This window comes from Pygoscelis adeliae, unplaced genomic scaffold (assembly GCF_000699105.1).
Source record: "Pygoscelis adeliae isolate BGI_AS28 unplaced genomic scaffold, ASM69910v1 Scaffold300, whole genome shotgun sequence".
Classification (NCBI taxonomy): domain Eukaryota; kingdom Metazoa; phylum Chordata; class Aves; order Sphenisciformes; family Spheniscidae; genus Pygoscelis; species Pygoscelis adeliae.
This window is the reverse complement of record NW_008824004.1, coordinates 2,600,192-2,617,842: the sequence shown is the minus strand read 5'-3', so window position 1 is coordinate 2,617,842 and position 17,651 is coordinate 2,600,192. Positions and strand designations below refer to the sequence as shown.

The window sequence follows — 17,651 nt, the reverse complement described above, 5'->3', positions numbered from 1 at the left end:
CAAATATGACTTGCCTTTAATCTCACATTACACCAAGTTTTATTTTTGTCCTGACTTCCTCTCCTCGTTCATCCAGGCCTGTTTGATTTTTGTTTTTTCTCTATGCTTGTAATGCTATCACCACGTTTGCACAGCAGGTTTATTCACAACGCTTCTGCTCAGTTACTCCAATCCTGCACACTAATGCTTTGTGCCCTGCAAGCAGAGTTTATTCTTCCCATAACGCTAGTATGGGCAGATTTCCTTCCATAACATTAGCATTGACATTAAATATAGTAGTTTATAAGAGATTCTGAACCGGAGTTATGTGCAATGTGTAGTACAGTCAGTGTAACTGCTGGTCTTCCCCTCCCTCTCCTGAGTTCAGTCATGCTTGACCATTCCTCCAGAGCTGTCCTTCCTCACTTGTAAGGTTTCTGAAGCATGGGTTCCTACTTCCACATGGATCGTCTAAGCAGGAAAAAAACGCGCTATGTAAAAAGCCAAGGAGTACTCTAGGTGAAAAGAATCAAGCTCTCTGTTACTGAACTAACGTCTATACACTATGGAAGAGAGCAATAACCCACAATAAAGAGATCTAACATCAAGGTGAGCATGTGTAGGCTTTAGCCTAGTCTTGAGTACACCTGGACATGCTCAAAGCTATAAGCCCAGCTGTGAGCTGCACTATTAATCAGGCCTTTAAGTCACTCATTGGTACAAAGTTAATTCAGTGCTATTTCCACTTGACAGCTAAGAACTGTTACAGCAACATAGACACATTCACACCAAGCTCTCTTTTCTTGCAGTACAGTTCTACAGGACTAAGGTAGTGTGGTTTTTGGTTGTTGTTGGGGTTTTGTTGTTTTGGGTTTTTGGGGGGGCTTTGGTAGGGTTTTTTACTTACTTGTAATAAACATCCCCTAAAGAGAAGTTTTTCCCAGTTGCAGGATTAATAACTGTTCCGTTCACCACCTCTACCTCCTGCTGCTTCACAGCACAAGCTGCGCGTGTGTCCCAAGTGATGTAGTAAGCACAGTTTTCGTCATCAATCCTACCAAATAACAGACACAACTCATGATTCCAGGAAACAGTAACAAGTGCTTAGTATCTTGAGAAAGGGAAGACACGCAGCTGCTAACCTATGTGTGGGAATGTCCTGTCTAAGCATCATGCCAAGAGTAAGCTAAAATAGTCAAGCAGAACTCAAAAAAAGCTACTTGAAGAGTTGCACTGCACTTTTCTGCAGTTCCAAGACCTAAAAAGACCTGGCTGCACTTGAACTTCCTACTTCAAAAGTTCCAGAAGTCACACAGTGTTTTCAGAGGGTTTTATCAAAACATTTTAGCTAACAAACATGTCACGCTGCTCTTGGCAGGTTTAACATGCTGTGCATTATTTAACTAGGACAAGGAGTATAAGCTAGTCAGATTTTGCTGCCTAGTTCTTCGACTCATACAGAGCATTTTGCTCGGTTTCCCAACTCTACAAACAATATACAGTTAACCAAAGCAAGACTGAGCAAAAAGCCATTGAGCTTTCTCAGTATTTGTGATCATGTACATATCTCTCACTTTGGACAGCTTCTAGTTAAATAATCTGTACTGAGGCAACAATAAACCATGTTCTATTAGCTCAATCACTTATCTACAGTAAGTGTTCTCTACTAAACAAATCTTGAGCAAACTTAAGAGTGGTTGTACTACAATTGACATTGAAAACAACAGCATCCCAGCCATCGTCAGATCTAATTTGGAAGTAGAATGCTTAAATTTTTGCCCAGAAATTTTAAGATAAATACAGAATACAATTGTTTATGGAAGTGAACAGGTGCAGAAATTCCAGAAGATCCATGTCTTATAAGTACAGACCAAGGATTATTTTAGGGACTGTCCAACAGAACAGACAATCACTGTCCTGAGTCTTACAGTTTACTAGAGAGATACAAAGGAATAAACCATGAAGATCAGTGGTATGTTGTTACTCACCTCTGCAGCATGGGCATGCCAACTGTTTTTGCACACTTCAGTTCTATAATTGTTGTTACTTTCTTGTTTTTCCTACATTCCTGCCCACCAGAATAACTAATATACACTGCATCACCTAGAAGAGAAAAACTGTGACACTCAAGGTTTTTGTAAGCAGTTGTCAGAAGTTCCCTTCGCTCATTCTCCAGACTTCATTACTTTAGATTAATTTCTAGGATTTTTTCCCCCCCCTGCATAGACCATATATCAATTACAGCACTTCAGTAATTTGAGGCCTTCACGCTGATGATCATTTAAAAATCACTCCTCAAACACCTTTGTATTTACATTGTGCCATGTGTTCCGGTGACCAGTATGGCCATAACGAACGTTTACATTTAAGACGTCATTTTTTTTAAACATAAGAGTAAACGAAGACATCCATTTATAAATTAATTCAGGCAATAAACACATGCAATACACCCCATTGCTTTTGTAGCTGGATGGAAAATTTCCCTCAATTTCACAAACTCAGCAGCAATTTAAAAAATATTTTTTAAACTGAAAAATTGAGTAAGGTTGAGGGGTTTTTTTATTCCTTTTCTTAAAAGTGAAGCCAATTAGTCATCTTTCACATGTTGCTTTAATTGAAGAAGTTACTGGACATAGAACAAGTCTTTCAAAACGGGATGAACAAAAATAATTCCCCCTCCCACAATTACAGAATCACAGACTGGTTGAGGCTGGAAGGGACCTCTGGAGGGCATCTGGTCCAAACCCCTTGCTCAAGCAGGGTCACCTGGAGCTGGCTGCCCAGGACCATACCCAGATGGCTTTTGACTATCTCCAAGGTAGGAGACTCCACAACCTCTCTGGGCAACCTGTGACAGTGCTTGGTCACCCTCACTGTAAAAAAAGTGTTTCTTGATGTTCAGATGGACAATTCCCTTCTTACAGCTTTAATGACAACACTGTTTATTTGCTTCAATGTTTTCTCATGGCTTAACCACCACTTTTAAGTTTGAGTAGTAGCATTTACTGGTTTTGTTTTTAAACAGAAGATTCACTGGTAAAAGATATTTCAAAATAAAGGCTTCACCATAATTTAACAACCACTATAGCTAGGTTGTAAGATTTAACCATCTCTAGCTCTCTACAGGAACAAAAGTAACTCTACCTGTCACATTCAGCTTCTGTGTATGAACAAGTCCAAGAACTTGAACGTCACCATTGTTGCTTTTCCTGCAAATACTGGCTCTTTCAGGGCAGCCTGTGGGTCCCTCATGCACCCTCTGACAGAGATTCACGTAGTACCTATAGACAACATGGTAGACAAAACTTCTTTAAAATTAATTTAGGCTAAACTGAAAAAGTGAGATATAAACTTTAGAATCCTCATGGGAAGCTAGCCAGGTTGAAAGAAATTAAATACTCTAACTAGCTGACAGATAAAGCATGTACTAAGGTTTAGAAGGTTACTTCTAACCATCATTTTCAAGTAAATGACTCTGTGCAAAAAAATTGATCATTTACCAGATTAGTTCACTACTTAATTTTGACCTAGGTCAAAACTAGAAATTGGAAATGAGTCAAGAAACGCCCAGAAGTTTTTTCAGCTATAAAGGTTATAGTACTATCCTAAATTCAGCGTCTCTTCGGAGCTATACCAGTTAAGTTTTATTAGAACAGAGAAACTAGTAGCAAAGCAGTGAATGAAACAGTTTTGTTACCCCATAGTTTATCATAAGTTTAGAATTAGATGCTCTCATCCTTGCCAGTTCATTTCTATTTGCTAACTGGAGGGGGGAGGCTGGAGAGGTTGATGACTTCCTGCCATTCATATTTTCCTCCAAGTTGATTCTTAGAGGAATGGGGGGAGGAAAGCCCCACTCAAGTGTGTAACTTTTTGTCTAAAGTTTGAGTCAAAAGACGGCAACTAAGTCATTAAGATTTTTGTTCAACATGATTAAGAATCAAAAAAATTGCATTTAAACTACAAAATGACTTTGTCAAGATAACAGTTTAAATAGAAAGCCTTTAAAAAGCTTTTAGTTTAGACTTATTCATCGTTTAAAAAGGGTTACTAATAGAGGGAAGGGGTGAGGGTGAAGACAGTAATTATTCATCCTCTTCAGATAAAATGGGTTCCTTTCTGTTTTTTTGTCTATATGCACTGTTAAGCATTGACAGTTTTTAAGACACTGTCAGCAATTTAAACAGACTCTGAACAGGGACCAAACAGAAGTACTATGCCACATTACAATTTCAACTGTATTGATTAGCAAGCTGCTCCCTGGGAGTTGCTCATTACTCACGAGTTCCCATTGTGGAAAAAGATCCATGATCCCGTCAGGGAAGAGAGCATTCTCAAGTCATAAGTTCTGTGTTTTTGGACAAACTTGCACTCCATCCTCTTGGGAGGACAAACAGCTTGAGTCTTCCATTCAAATGTCACAGCACAGCCAAGTGTCTCACTCAGAAGGTGTGGTCTCCCAACACCAGCATTTTCATCACATGTGAAGATAATGGTAGATTCCCTTCTTGCAGTTGCTATAAGGGGGAAGGTGGGGGGGTGGGGAAGGAAAAAAATACTTTGCAAGAGGCTTTCATGCATGTATGGATTTTAGTGTAGCCATTTTGTGGTATCAACAACAATTTTAATCAGGTATTGTTTCATATAGCAAAGAGGCACAAATGCTTTACCTAGCAACTTTATTCCCTAGGTTAGCTTTCATGCTTTTTAGAAAGTAGTGTTCCTTCCAAAATGACTGATCTCCATCAAAGCAGAGTCATCACTTATGACTTGAACACTCATGATCTAAATGCATGAACTTTTTATTTCAAAAGTATTTTGCTCGCTCACTTGAGTAAAGTCAGGTTTGTCCCATAAATTCCTTGTCTTGCCCACTCCTATCCCTTTACTTCCACCGTGTTGCACCAGAGGTCTTTTGCCCAGCCTGATAATGGCTAACTCCCTGTGTTTGCTCAGATCCTTGCACATGAAGTATAGGAAGTTCTTACCATTACCACAAAATCCCCACTTTCCATCTCCCTGGTAGTTTTCAGTTGTAGCACACCATGGCCTATTCTTTTCTTCTGTAATACATTCCTCATAGGTCTTCCCTTTGTACTTGAAGGGGAACACACAAAGCTCTCCCTTTTCGGTCACTGAGAAGGAAAGGTATATCCTCTTAATAACATGCAGTAGAGTATCAGGCATATCCATATTCAGGACCATATCCAAAGCCTTAAGTACTAAAGAAAAGTCAGAGGCAGACAACAGAAATATTGAAACATTGAGTCTAAACCCAATTAGAAAACTAGGATGTAGTGTACAATTAGCTACAATCATCCCTACAGAAAAGTTGCACTCTCTTCTAGCAGATATATGTTGATGTTGCAGATTAGTATAGTGCATGTGATTTAACGAAACTACACGTTTCTATTACCGTATGCAAAATCCATGTTGCTTCCCTCCTATTGCAACAAAACCTCGCATTTTAAGGGTAAAAAAAGCTGACAGTTTTTACATAAAGAATGGGTCTGCTTCAATCTCACCTGGAGGGCACCGATCACCTCCTGTATACTGCAAGATGACCGTTTCATCCTGGTGGCTATAGTCCATTTTCATTTCCTTTATGTTTCCAAAAGATGACGCACCACTTTCAGATGTCAGACACACTGCCCCATTTTTGCATTTTCCCTGGGGCAAATCTGCTGCCTTGCTGCATACACCAACATGGTAACTGTTGGATCCAGAAAATACCTGTGTGGACATCCAGAAGCATCACAAACAAGGCTGCCTCAGAGCCTGCAATCAATACTTAAAAAGAACCACCCGAGTGCGTTACAAAACCAAGTCTCACGCAGTACTTGCATAATGCAGGAGGAAAATAAGATAACCAATTTTGCAAGTCTGGCCTTCCTTAATATGGCAAAACTGCAGATAAAGTACACCCACAGGACCAAGGATATAGTCTGTTCAGCAGACATGTTTTCGTGTTCAGGATTCTGCCACAGGTGATGATTTCTCCTTCCTTTCCCCATCAGTATATCCATGAATTTCCCTCTCAAAAACATTAAAAACCTAATATTATTCCCTCTAATATTATTTGTTTGGCCTCTGACAGAGGGGATATCAACACTGACCACAGCTGCAGCACATGCTTCAGTCTCCTCTCACACCCCAGGATGCTTAAAAGAAACCCCTGCTTCAGTTTTAAAATGTTGATAGCAACGGGCAATTTAAAAAAAAAAAAAAAAAAAAATAGTCACACCACCAGAAGGCATTACCTCGAATGATCTTCCAGAAAGGCTGGTCAGGTTAAAAGTATAGTGTAGCTGTTCATCAGTCACAGAGCAGCCTAAAGTTTTCACTTTATCGGGACACACAACCGGAGTTTCCCACTCAAACACAAAACTGCAGTCAAGTTTCCTTATCATCTTTGGTTTCCCCTGTTACCAAAGAACACAGCAAGATACATTAGGTTTAATTTTTGGAGAGTTTGTTGTTCTTTCTGCATTCCCGCCCCCCCCAACAGTTAACCTCAGTTATTACCGAGGCTAGACTTTACTGACTGTAGGGCAAACACCATGCCTTCATATCACAACCAGTACCAAAAAATCTACAAGTGAAGTACATTCTACCTAGCTCCAGAAAACAATCAAAGCAGTAACTGAAGTACACAAGCTTTCTTATTAATTAGGGAAGAGATTTTGATGTTCAGCTTAGTTGCAAGCATCAACAAAAGTATGAGAGAGCGCTGTGTTTCTCCATGGTAGAGAACATTAAGAAAGTTCACTGAGTTAAGGTTTATAAAGAATGCTGTTTCTTTTGTCATATTTTAAATAAAAATATGAGTAATATTACTCTGTAATATTCAGAGCTGCCAGGAGTTTCAGCTCATGCCCCATGTTGATGGAACAGGGTTCCACTGAGTATCTTCAACCAACTCTAGTTCATCAAACATCATACCTAAGTGCTTCTCTACAGTTCGTTAAAGCATTCAAAAAATTAAAGTAGTGTTAGATTCACACCACCATGCAACCTCAATTTAGTGTTCAGGTGTCAGCACAAAATAAAAACATAAGTATCTAAATGCAAATTTTTAAAGCTGTGTATGATTATGGAAAGGGTTACAACATAGGGGAAACGTTTCACAGTAATAGCTTTACAAACAGTTACACTGGTTCTTGCGTTAGCTTGTGGTACAAGCTTTTGGACCTAGACAAGGTGCAACACAGCATTAAGTTCAACGCCAGCAGTAAGTTATCGCTACATTGCTTCAGTGAATCTGATCCTTGAAACCGTCAGAACCTGCTACTCTCAAGCCTAAAGTTCATGCACTCTATGAATAAATTTTGCCTGGTTAAGAATACAAATACTAAGTATTTAAGTACTAAGTATTTAGGTAGCTAAGAATACAAATACTAAGTATATTCCTTGTTGAAACAAGGCCATCCTTACATGCTAGAAACAAATCCTTGATTTAGTTTTAAACAAAGGTAACACTGGTTACTACCCACTTCCCATTGCACCCCAATATCAACATAAGTTTAATAGATGTCTTACCAGACTAGTTCCTTGGCTGCAGTGAAATACAATAAGAGAAGTATAGTTCAATTTGTTGTTTATCTGACAAGGAGTAGTGCTGTTGTAAGTGATGTAAACTTCATTTACTGCCTCATTTAACTTGGGAGGTTCAGTAATACGACCAATATCCTACACAAGCAAAGATATGTATTAAGAGACATATGGGACACACCTAGATTTCAGATCAGCCCAGAGATTCAGATCAATTCAGGTTCATCTGTTTGGTTTACATGGGAGCACAACTATTGCACTTTTGAAAACTGCATTCTATACTCAAAGAACAGTTGTTATATTTCAATCCTAACAAAACACAAGTTGAGCCACTCAAAACACTCTTTGATTAAGCTTGACAAAAGCCAGGGAGGTTCTGCATCTTACAGGTAGATTCTTCTTTAAATCATTGTGCCAAAATACCAACACATCACTTAAAAATAGGTCCCTAGATCAATGTGGAAGCTCATGGAAAACAATCTCAACTTTTTATGTGCATCTTCTACAGCTCACAAACGAGACCTTGAAACAGACAAGTTAACCAATATTCTGTCACAGGCTTGCTATTCATGCAGCTGTCAAAGTTCTTACACGAAAGTACTAAGTGCATTTTGGAGCATGCTAGGACATATCCTGCTTCATATTGCAACAGGCTATCATGGGATCAAGCACGCCATTTCTGTGCCACAGAATGGCAGACTAAGAGGCATTCTGCTTCCCAGCCTCCGTATTTGGTACACGGCACTATATGAAAAAATTCTCTGTAGTAATTTTTCATATTTGTCATGGTATGGAATCTTCCAACACTCAAAAAAATCACTGGGGTTCAGGATAGGAAAATACTTCTTCACAGGGAAAAGCAATGAAAGGGAATTTTGCAGGGTAGATTTTAATTTTGTATTCCATTTCTTTAACCCATTGTCAAGCCTCTGGTTCAAATCGGGTCTCTAGGCAGGGACACTGTTTTAAACTAGCAGGGAAATGCACATTTCCATGATTCCAGGCATAGTACTTACTATTGGTGATTCATTAACAGGAACCATGCAAACAGCTGCTCCAGGTGGGCAATTGACATCTTTGATAGGATTGAGAGGCTCACAAATGTTGATGTAGAAGTCTGGAGAAACATCTGTTGTATCTTCATTCACAAATGCCTCATAATACCCAGTGCGATGGATCAGAGGAGACAGGTCAATAACGGAACTGCCATTCAATACTGAGCACTTCACCTACAAGAAAGTACATTTTATTGCTCTTATTCTTTTATTACTTGCTTTGATTTATTGACAAACATCCTGTCCTTCATAGGGCCAGAAGTGTGGCTGCATTTAAAAGCTTCAAATTTGATTTAAGTAAAGCAGCATTTGTTACAATTTTTGTTTGTCTATAGATACTAAACACCTACAAGCTGCATATGAAAAACCTCAATCATTTAAACATTCTTACGGAATAGAGTCCATATCAGAACAATACCAAGACATAAAGCTCTGGCATGCATACTCCAGCATACATAGTCACTATGTCTTCATTTGATCAGTAGATCCTACAGTTCCTTCCTCTCCCCATCTCCCACACATCATTGGACCATCTCCAACAAACAAGCTTGGTTGTAACAATGTAAAGTTATTGTATTGCAAGTTGATGGCTTGAGCACTGGGTTCCTTCAGAACCTACTTCATGTATTCTTAAAGTGCATAAGCTTACTGACAGCCTACCTGGAATTTGGGAAGTCTATTCTTGTTTAGATATTACATAAGGAGCAACTAACAAAATTACCATTTAATTTCAGTACAAATAATCATCATTTCTACCTAGTTATCACCACACTGAAATAACTAGGGTCACTGTGGATACACTGTGAAAAGTGATCAGAAATGCACAACCGATCACTGAACAGAGTTAACAGGCTAGAAAACACAATGTTTTTAGGCACTGTTGATTTGTATTGCAGCACAGTACATACTAGTGAAGAGGAAACTAGAGCTGTGTGTACCAGAACTCTTACAAAAGAAGGAGGGGACATGTGACAGTTCCTGTCAGGGAAAGAAAAATTGGAAAATGTTTTTCCTAGATTGAAGTGAGAGCTATGGCAGCACTGAGACAATGATGAGGAGGAAAAACAACTTGTCACAGAGAATGATGGTCACACTGGAAGTAATCAAGGCAGTGAAATGAACGATTAGGCAGATTCACAAAAGGTAATGTTCAGGTGTTAAGAAAAGATCTGAATTCACCCTACAGCTCATTTAGCTTTCTATTCCTATTGCTGGCTTTCACTCTGTGCACCCACTACTGGTAACAATTTAACTAGCTAAAATTAACTAAAGTAAGACTAGCTCAAAGTATTGTCTGGAACACCAGTTCATCTAGAGTTGACCAAATCACATTATTACAGCATATGTTATACAGCAGAGGCAGATGCTAAATTCATGCTATCGAGGTTTATCGGTTTTTGCACTGAGCAAACTGATCATACACTTGCCTGGCCTCTAGTCACTTGCTTAGAAACAAAGACTATCCCCAGGCACAGAGATGTCATCGATCCTCAACTCAACCTAAGCTCTGTTGGCCTGTTGCATTGGAGGATCTTAACCATTGATTCCCAAGAAGATTCCCAAGAAGATGCTTCCATTTGAGCTGTACAGAAAAGCAGCTAAGTAGGTTCCACAGAGGGTTATCGTGAAGCGTTAAAAGTTTTAACTTGGCTCACCATGCGGACCAGAAGTTTGCCAAGTATTGTTCATCCCTGCTGAAAAAGTCAGTAAGAAAAGGATTTGAGAACTTCTATATGAACTTGGGTTCTGTACCACAGGAAGAGACCTTTCCCTCGAGGAATTTAAAACATACACTGGTATTATGCCTACCCCCGCCTCCCCAAAATTTAGTCCCACAAGTGTTTCCTGTAGAAGTAATTCTTACCTCTTCCTCACAAGCCAAGGAAGTATGCCAAGAGAAGTAACTAGTACATGTCTGCTCGTCAAAAGACAGAAAAACAGGCCGGCTGTCATCTCCAACATCAGACTTGCATACAAAGCTAAAATAGCTTTTATGCTTCAGTTCAGGGTCTGCAGGGCAAGGATCTCCACCTTCATAGACAAGCTTTAACACCTGATCTTCATAAGTTAAAGTTTTACTCAGTTTTCCAGCATTAATTGGTTTTGGACCACCAGTAATGCAGACAGCTAAAGTAAAAAAGAAAAATGAACAAAACAGATCAAGTCTGATGTAACTGTCCTTCAAAATTGCCCCTTACAACATGAACTAGCATTTTAGTCTCACTTTAATTTTCCTATGAAAGACAGGCTTTTTCACACCATCCAGAGTTGCCATTAAACTGAGATGAACTGCACTGAAACAAAGACCAAATATTGTCTTTAATACTTCATTAACCAGCAGAATGTACTGCATCTATACACGTTTAAGCAATCAGAGCACAGTGTTTGGTTACCACTTCTCTGAAAACCAAGAGATTAACACAAAGTGTCAGCCAGATTATATATAGTTTCATTAAGATGCCTCTTAAAAACCAAATCAATCCAATATTCTAACTACACAAAAATAATTTTTAATTCACAAGCAATACTCCTATTTTAGCATTTAAGATGCTTAAATATTATTTCATATTCAGTTTGACAGAAGAGCTGGCAATTCAACCTGCTAGTAGGCAGCTTAAAATACAAGTTAACTTCTAGTGATGTTTCAGAAGCATCCAAAACAGAACAGAAAGCTAGAAAGAGGGTTGGCAAGGGTTTGAAGCGTGGACACAAGGCTCGGTGCAGATGCATTACAGCAATACATCACCATAGAGCAATCTTTGTGCTTAGCTCACTCTAGCTGGAAGCTTGTAACTTCTTCCTTTTCACAACAGCCAAGAGGTGCAGTAGAAGCATCTACACTCCTGCCCTCACATCCAAAAGAATACCCACCCATTCGGACCTAAAGGGATTGGACTGGAAGTGAGCCCATGTAAGTTTAGGAATGGAGTTTGATAGGAATACATTGCTTCATTTCCTAAAACAGTTTTAGGATCTTTTCCTAGCCAATTCAGCCACACAGCTGTTCTCTTCACTCCTTCCACATTTGCAGTAAAATGTGTCCCTCACATTTTACTGTAAACTTGAGCATAAGTATTTCCTTTGGGTACTCTGTAGTCAGTGATTACAGTATCAGAGGGGATAACATGCTTACCAGCTCCATTAGCACATGAACTTTTAGCTTCAGCACAAACGTTCAACTCAATTTTTCTGTTGTGTGAATCACTGATGGTATAGCCAGACTCTCGCTTTAGCGATGTCAAATCAAAGAGGTGGCCTGTAGGCAGATCAGGGAATAACTTAATCTTTTTTTCAGATTCAAAATCAAGACATTTCTTTGCATTAAAAGCTTTCAGTAACTTAATTCAGTAGGAAGATCAACCAACCTCTACTACCTGCTAGCTTAGAAAGGCAAACCGTTACCAATTCATATTAATAATTAAAGGCAAAACTAGTTTCAGAAATACAGACTGTTTATGTTCCAAGGCACATTGCAGTACCTTACAAGATATTTCTACCCGACAATAAGCTTGTTAGTCACTATCCAGAGGATACATCACACTGCCCTTTTCTAATGCAGTTCCTCAAGAACACAAACGTAGTAGTGCTGCTTCCAACAGCCTCTTCCACATACAAAATCCTGAAGCCTCCTCCTTACCTGTTGCAGGATTGGTTACCCGGCAGTCATTTTGCACATTGCTTTTAAGAGGACACGCAGCAGCGGTGAACCATAAGAAGGTATATTCACAATCTTCGATGGCCGTTATAAGTTCTGGCTTTGATTCCTAAACATGAAACAGTAGAGAAAGCGGTATCTCTACAGAGTGATACTGTAAGATTTCGTGCCATGGGGTTATCCCTGAAGCTTGTAACTGAGCTCAATTCAAATGCCAGTCCTAGGACTTAACAGACCATCGTGATCCAATGGATTAACCCAAGGACAGAATATTTAACTGTGACTATTTCAAATACACAACAGCACAGAATCGTTATCAGGAGCTATAAAATTGATGAGAGGGCAACAGAAAATCCAGAAGGTGAGGGTAAGACATCTCACCAAATAAAGGAGTACTTAATGGCAAGGCATACAGATGTGCAAGAGTTAGGAACTACACAGCCAATAGCATTATTTACTACTGGAAACACTTCCCAACCTGCAATACATTAATCTTCAAATTGTCTGTTTGTGTCTTGAAGCTATTACAGATGATAAAATCTGTGCTAGCAGACTGTACAAAAAGATCTCTTAAAAACTGCTCAGCATCTAAAGTTCAAGTACCTATAAGCCACTCTGCTTACAAGACTAGCTCCCATCCAACTACAGATGATTAGGGAATGGATAAGAACTGCCCACCATTCTCCACACACATACAGTGGTATGAACAACTCGTGAAAACATAAAACCCTGCCAGAAGGAGCCGACTTACAATTTTGCTTTCATCACACTTGAGGCGCAATATTGTCGTTTTCTTGCGAATTTTATCTGGACACTGCTCCCCGTTAATATATTTCAGAATAGAAATACCATTTTCCCACCGGGGACCATCAGCCACTTCCCCGAGACTTGTACATTTTGCACCCTCCATGAGGGAGGCAGCAGCATCAGAAGGACAGGAACCTATACAGATGAACAAAAACTGTGTTATTACTCCAAATGTTATTAAGGCTTACGTGCCTGGAATGGAACTCCACTACTCTACTTTCAGGTATGTCATGGCTGATCTATCTCCAAGCCACTGTCGAAACCATACTCATTAGGCCGTTCTTTTCCCCAAAATCACAAATAGCAGCAACCACCCTACTTCACTTAAGGTCATGCAGAAAATAGTGGCAGCTACTACTGGGGAAGCAGACTACTACACAGAGTGAAAGCCTAGAGTCTGTTACCTGGTCTTGCACTGCACAAAATGTGGAGTCAGTCAAATTATGCCATAGAGAAAACTCTGAAGTTAACATCTTGCGCCAAAAGATTATTTTAATCTTTAATATCTATAGCAGACTTTGGATAAGGATAGAAGAGCTAGAGTGCTTAAGTTATCAAGAGAAGATACAAGCTGCTAGTGAATCTCATCTGCCAAGCAGATAGAAATCAAGCCCACAATCTACCCTTCCCTCTGGTGCCGAAATTACACCACTGTCTCCACATACTTTGCTTTGTGATTTTTTTCACTCTGAACAACCAGCAGTACTGTCCTACCACTTGCCTCCCCTAGCTACAGCGAGAATATGTTTTTATTTTGCACTTACGTGCAGCACCATATGGTACTAAGGGCTTGCAGACATTAATATAGTATTTCTGTGCAGAAGCAGATAGAGCAATTGCCTCCCAATTCTCTCTATGCCGTGTCAGAGATGAAAAGTCATAGAAGTTTCCTTCATCATCCCTGTAAGAAAGACAAAGGATTCAGATTAAGAAGCATTTAAAAAAAAAAAAAAAAAGTAGTTGTAAGTTACCATTCTTAAGTTACTACAATAACTTTTAACCTAATAACTCTATAAGCAGAGTATCATGCTGGAAAAGAAATCTGCACCAGACTCATTGCTCCCTACAAACCACAAATTCAGTACAGAGATATATCACTGCACCAGCCATCCCCACAGTAACTGTCCACGTGCAGACAGCCCTCAGCCAATGCAAGAGTAATTCTGACTTTTCATTGAAGCATGCAGGCTTTCAGTGCATGGCAAGCACAAATGCACAGTTACAGTGGATTGTTTTACCTTAGGGTAGAAACCTATCATGATGCCAGATGTTAAAACTCTGGGCCAATTATTAGCCACATTTGACCCCACTTAACAAATCTTAATGAGCTAATACTTGGTTGTGACAGAAATAGATGACATTTTTCCTGGAGCTTTGTTTGGTGGAAGTTCCAAACAGACAGCGGTTGTATTCTTGTTTAAATTAGCTATAGATAAATAACAGCTAGACACTTGTAACAACCTAACTTACTCAGAGTTCAACCACCAATAACTGCATACCCAACAGTTCACTTTGATACTAAGCTTATTCCCCAGAAGCTCAAAGAAAGTATTTTTCTTCAGTGAAATTAGTTTTAGGAAGTACAAATGGCAAAAGTCACTTAAAATACAACGCATTGGCATTGAATGCCACATTAGCTGGTTACTAAGTCAAAACACAACAGCTAAAGTGGCAGTATTGCACTGAGTTGCAATAAGGCTGTTCTTGTTTCTGTCATCATACAGCTCCATTTTAAGTTTGTGGAAACAACTTACTTGTAGGAACACTCAGTAGATTTAACAGGTGGGCAAGCATACTGAGTATGCCATTCAAACATGTAGGTGCAGTCTGGAGTTTCCTTCAAAAACACAGGCTGAAATAACAAAATACAAAAGGAATTTACTTTCTTATTTAGACACTCTGAAGCTACCAAAATGTCTCAGTCTTGCTTCAAGAAGATCCAGGAACTTGTATTTACATATTATCTTAGAGCCACACTATGCCTCTGACCAGCTGAAAGCATGGCTTCTCCCAAACCTGAGTTTGTCCACACGCATGCTTCTGATAAAAGGGCAGCCATTAGGAACTTCTGCCTCCTCTATGAAATAAGGGGAAGAGCAAAAGTAACTCTAGGCACCATTATTTAAGAACAGGAAGGAAAGCACAAGCACAGAGAGAGATACTAAAAGCAAGTAACCAGCTTATTTTGGCCTGGCCATGTAATACCTGCTTTCCTGAGGATTCACCCTCCTACCTTTTATTTCTTACAAAGAAATGGCTGTTATTTCTGGGAGAACATCCCTTCCCAACATCTCCAAGACCTTTGCTAACGGCAGGCATCCCTTAAAGGAACAACATGCCCTGACTTCCTGGGGCACGACAAAGGTACCTTCCGTAAATAGGAAATGCAAAACATTCCTCATTTTTTATTACCTCACAGGACCTTTCAATCTCCTGCCTAATCTGTAAATGATTAGGCAGTCCTTGAAGGAAGCTAGTTCATGTTCTTCACCTTACCCTTCCACACATTAAGAAGAGGGCAACTCTGGAAGACAGTACACACAGGAAGCATATGTTTTGAAACTAACCTCAGATGTAGTCTTGTCACAATAGAATAGTATGGCAGTTGATCGTTCGTATATTTTATGACATTTTTCTCCACTGGTGTAATTAATCATTATTAAACCATTTTTGAAAGTCAGTTTTTCTGTAAGCAAGCCTAGAAGCAAAGAGTTGAGAAAAGTAAACGGCTAATCCAGTAAATACACAACTGCAGTAATGCCTCTGGCAACAGGGTTACATAGGCAGCAATAACATGCACAATAAAGTACTGACAGAAAGACCTCAACCTTCTGCTAAAACTTGTGACCTAGTTATTGAATGAGTACTACTCCAGTACGGTAGGGCTGAGCTCATTCCTAATTGTGTGAAGATAACTACATACATGACATTTTATTTGCACATGAAACAAAAGTGGTAGGGTGCTTTATCTCATAAGATGTACAAGATTAGCAAGAACCCCTCTTGTATCACATAGTAGCTTCAATTACACCTTGGTTAATCTCCCCATTCTCTAAGTTCCTTCCAATCAAGTGCTATACCTGCTACTTTTCTGAAAGTATTGTCCATCTTCTTTACTTGACACGATGACACACTGTGAGCCTCTGGTTTGCAAGGTTCTGTTATTTCTCCACAAACTCTGAAGTAGTAGTCATACTCATCTGTACTCACTTTTATGTCTTTATTGGAAAGTGGCTTCAGGTTATAAACATGACCATACCTTGGATCTTTCACCTGGCAATCCTCTCCTTTGAAGAAAAGTTAGATATTAAATTGTATTTTAAATTCTTATGAGCCATGCCAAATACACTTAGGACAATTTAGGCTTACTGGCACAAATAAGACCACAAAAATGAGTAGCTGGCACTTTAGGGCAGTGACACTGAAGAACCATTTTAGTCCAGCTAAGCAGCTCCTTCCAGGAAGTCACCAATATCTAGAACTATGAGACTAAGCTTGGAACATTGGAACATAATGGAACATTTCTTTTATAACTGCCACTAAAGCAAGATGCAAAAGTCACACTGTAGTTCAAAAACTACCTCAAAGTGGCCTCGCAGGTTCTTCCTTCAGCCACGCTGAAGGTTAAGTACAGAACGAGAGACACTAAGTCCAACACTTGCTTAATTATCTGGAAAGAACAGCAAGGTCACAAGGCCAAAGCAAAAGTTGTCCTAAATGTTAGTCTTGTATCTTCTTTTAACAGCTATGAAGTTTGCTGAGTTAGGAAATAACTGATCACAGGAAATGTTAGCTACAGCTTACCGGTCTACCAAGATGTAAACAGAAAAGGTTCGGGAAAATTCTAGTTTCATGAGTCTAGTCAGCTGATACACATCAGTATCTTTGCTGCTGATCAAGTCCTCAGTTTTAAAGTGACCCTTTGCTCAATATTCTGAAGCTTTTAAAAAAAAAAATCAGGTTGTATTACATGATTATTATGCTCTCCTCAACCATCCAGCAAGTTGCTACAAAGTTGAAGACATCACATCAATTTCCCTCCCTTCAAAACCACAACTCTTGTCACCAGTGTCCTGCACAGTAATTACAAGCTACTGCTCTGTAGCACACACATTCCTCTTATGCCACATAAGATCACATTCCTCTTATGCCACGAGACCACTGGCAGTTTCAAGAATGTCTGGGACTGTTGCGACAGGTCCTTTACAGGAAGTCTGGATGTTTTATAAGGCATTATCTACAAGTTGCAAAACAAAGCCTGCAAGGGCAGAGAAGATACCTGCACACTCAACTTCCCATCTAAAAGCCAACTGGGTACCAGAACTAGAACCTGTGATTCCTTCTTGCATGTCCTGGAGTCAACTGTAAGCTCTGATACTCTCCCTGCTGGTCTCTCCACGATTGTCTAATGAGTGTCAAGTTTACAGTATAGCTTCCAGTCTTCAGTAGGGGACAGGGAACAACTTGCCAGGCATAGGATCAACTGCGTTCTCATGAAACCTGATGCTTTTTTAAGATTTACAAGACACTAGCAAGTGTCTTGTAGCCTGTGATTTAACAAGGTAGTACTATGATTTGTCAGAGACAGCATTATTACTTTATTT

The 17,651-nt window shown here is 39.4% G+C and overlaps 1 protein-coding gene across 1 annotated transcript in view; it reads right to left on the bottom strand.

The window, feature by feature from the left end:
* The window catches only part of IGF2R (insulin-like growth factor 2 receptor), a gene marked incomplete at its 5' end in the record, with an annotated part of 52,568 nt that overhangs the window by 5,486 nt on the left and 29,431 nt on the right, over window positions 1-17,651 (bottom strand). Inside the window, 17 exons of the mRNA XM_009325648.1 lie at window positions 887-1,033; window positions 1,968-2,082; window positions 3,124-3,260; window positions 4,262-4,496; window positions 4,968-5,114; window positions 5,505-5,712; window positions 6,240-6,401; window positions 7,519-7,668; window positions 8,547-8,759; window positions 10,450-10,712; window positions 11,719-11,841; window positions 12,223-12,349; window positions 12,992-13,182; window positions 13,812-13,948; window positions 14,802-14,899; window positions 15,615-15,745; window positions 16,128-16,334. Of these exons, the coding sequence (XP_009323923.1) occupies window positions 887-1,033; window positions 1,968-2,082; window positions 3,124-3,260; window positions 4,262-4,496; window positions 4,968-5,114; window positions 5,505-5,712; window positions 6,240-6,401; window positions 7,519-7,668; window positions 8,547-8,759; window positions 10,450-10,712; window positions 11,719-11,841; window positions 12,223-12,349; window positions 12,992-13,182; window positions 13,812-13,948; window positions 14,802-14,899; window positions 15,615-15,745; window positions 16,128-16,334 (2,791 nt within the window). The remainder of the gene's footprint in view (window positions 1-886; window positions 1,034-1,967; window positions 2,083-3,123; window positions 3,261-4,261; window positions 4,497-4,967; window positions 5,115-5,504; window positions 5,713-6,239; window positions 6,402-7,518; window positions 7,669-8,546; window positions 8,760-10,449; window positions 10,713-11,718; window positions 11,842-12,222; window positions 12,350-12,991; window positions 13,183-13,811; window positions 13,949-14,801; window positions 14,900-15,614; window positions 15,746-16,127; window positions 16,335-17,651) is intronic.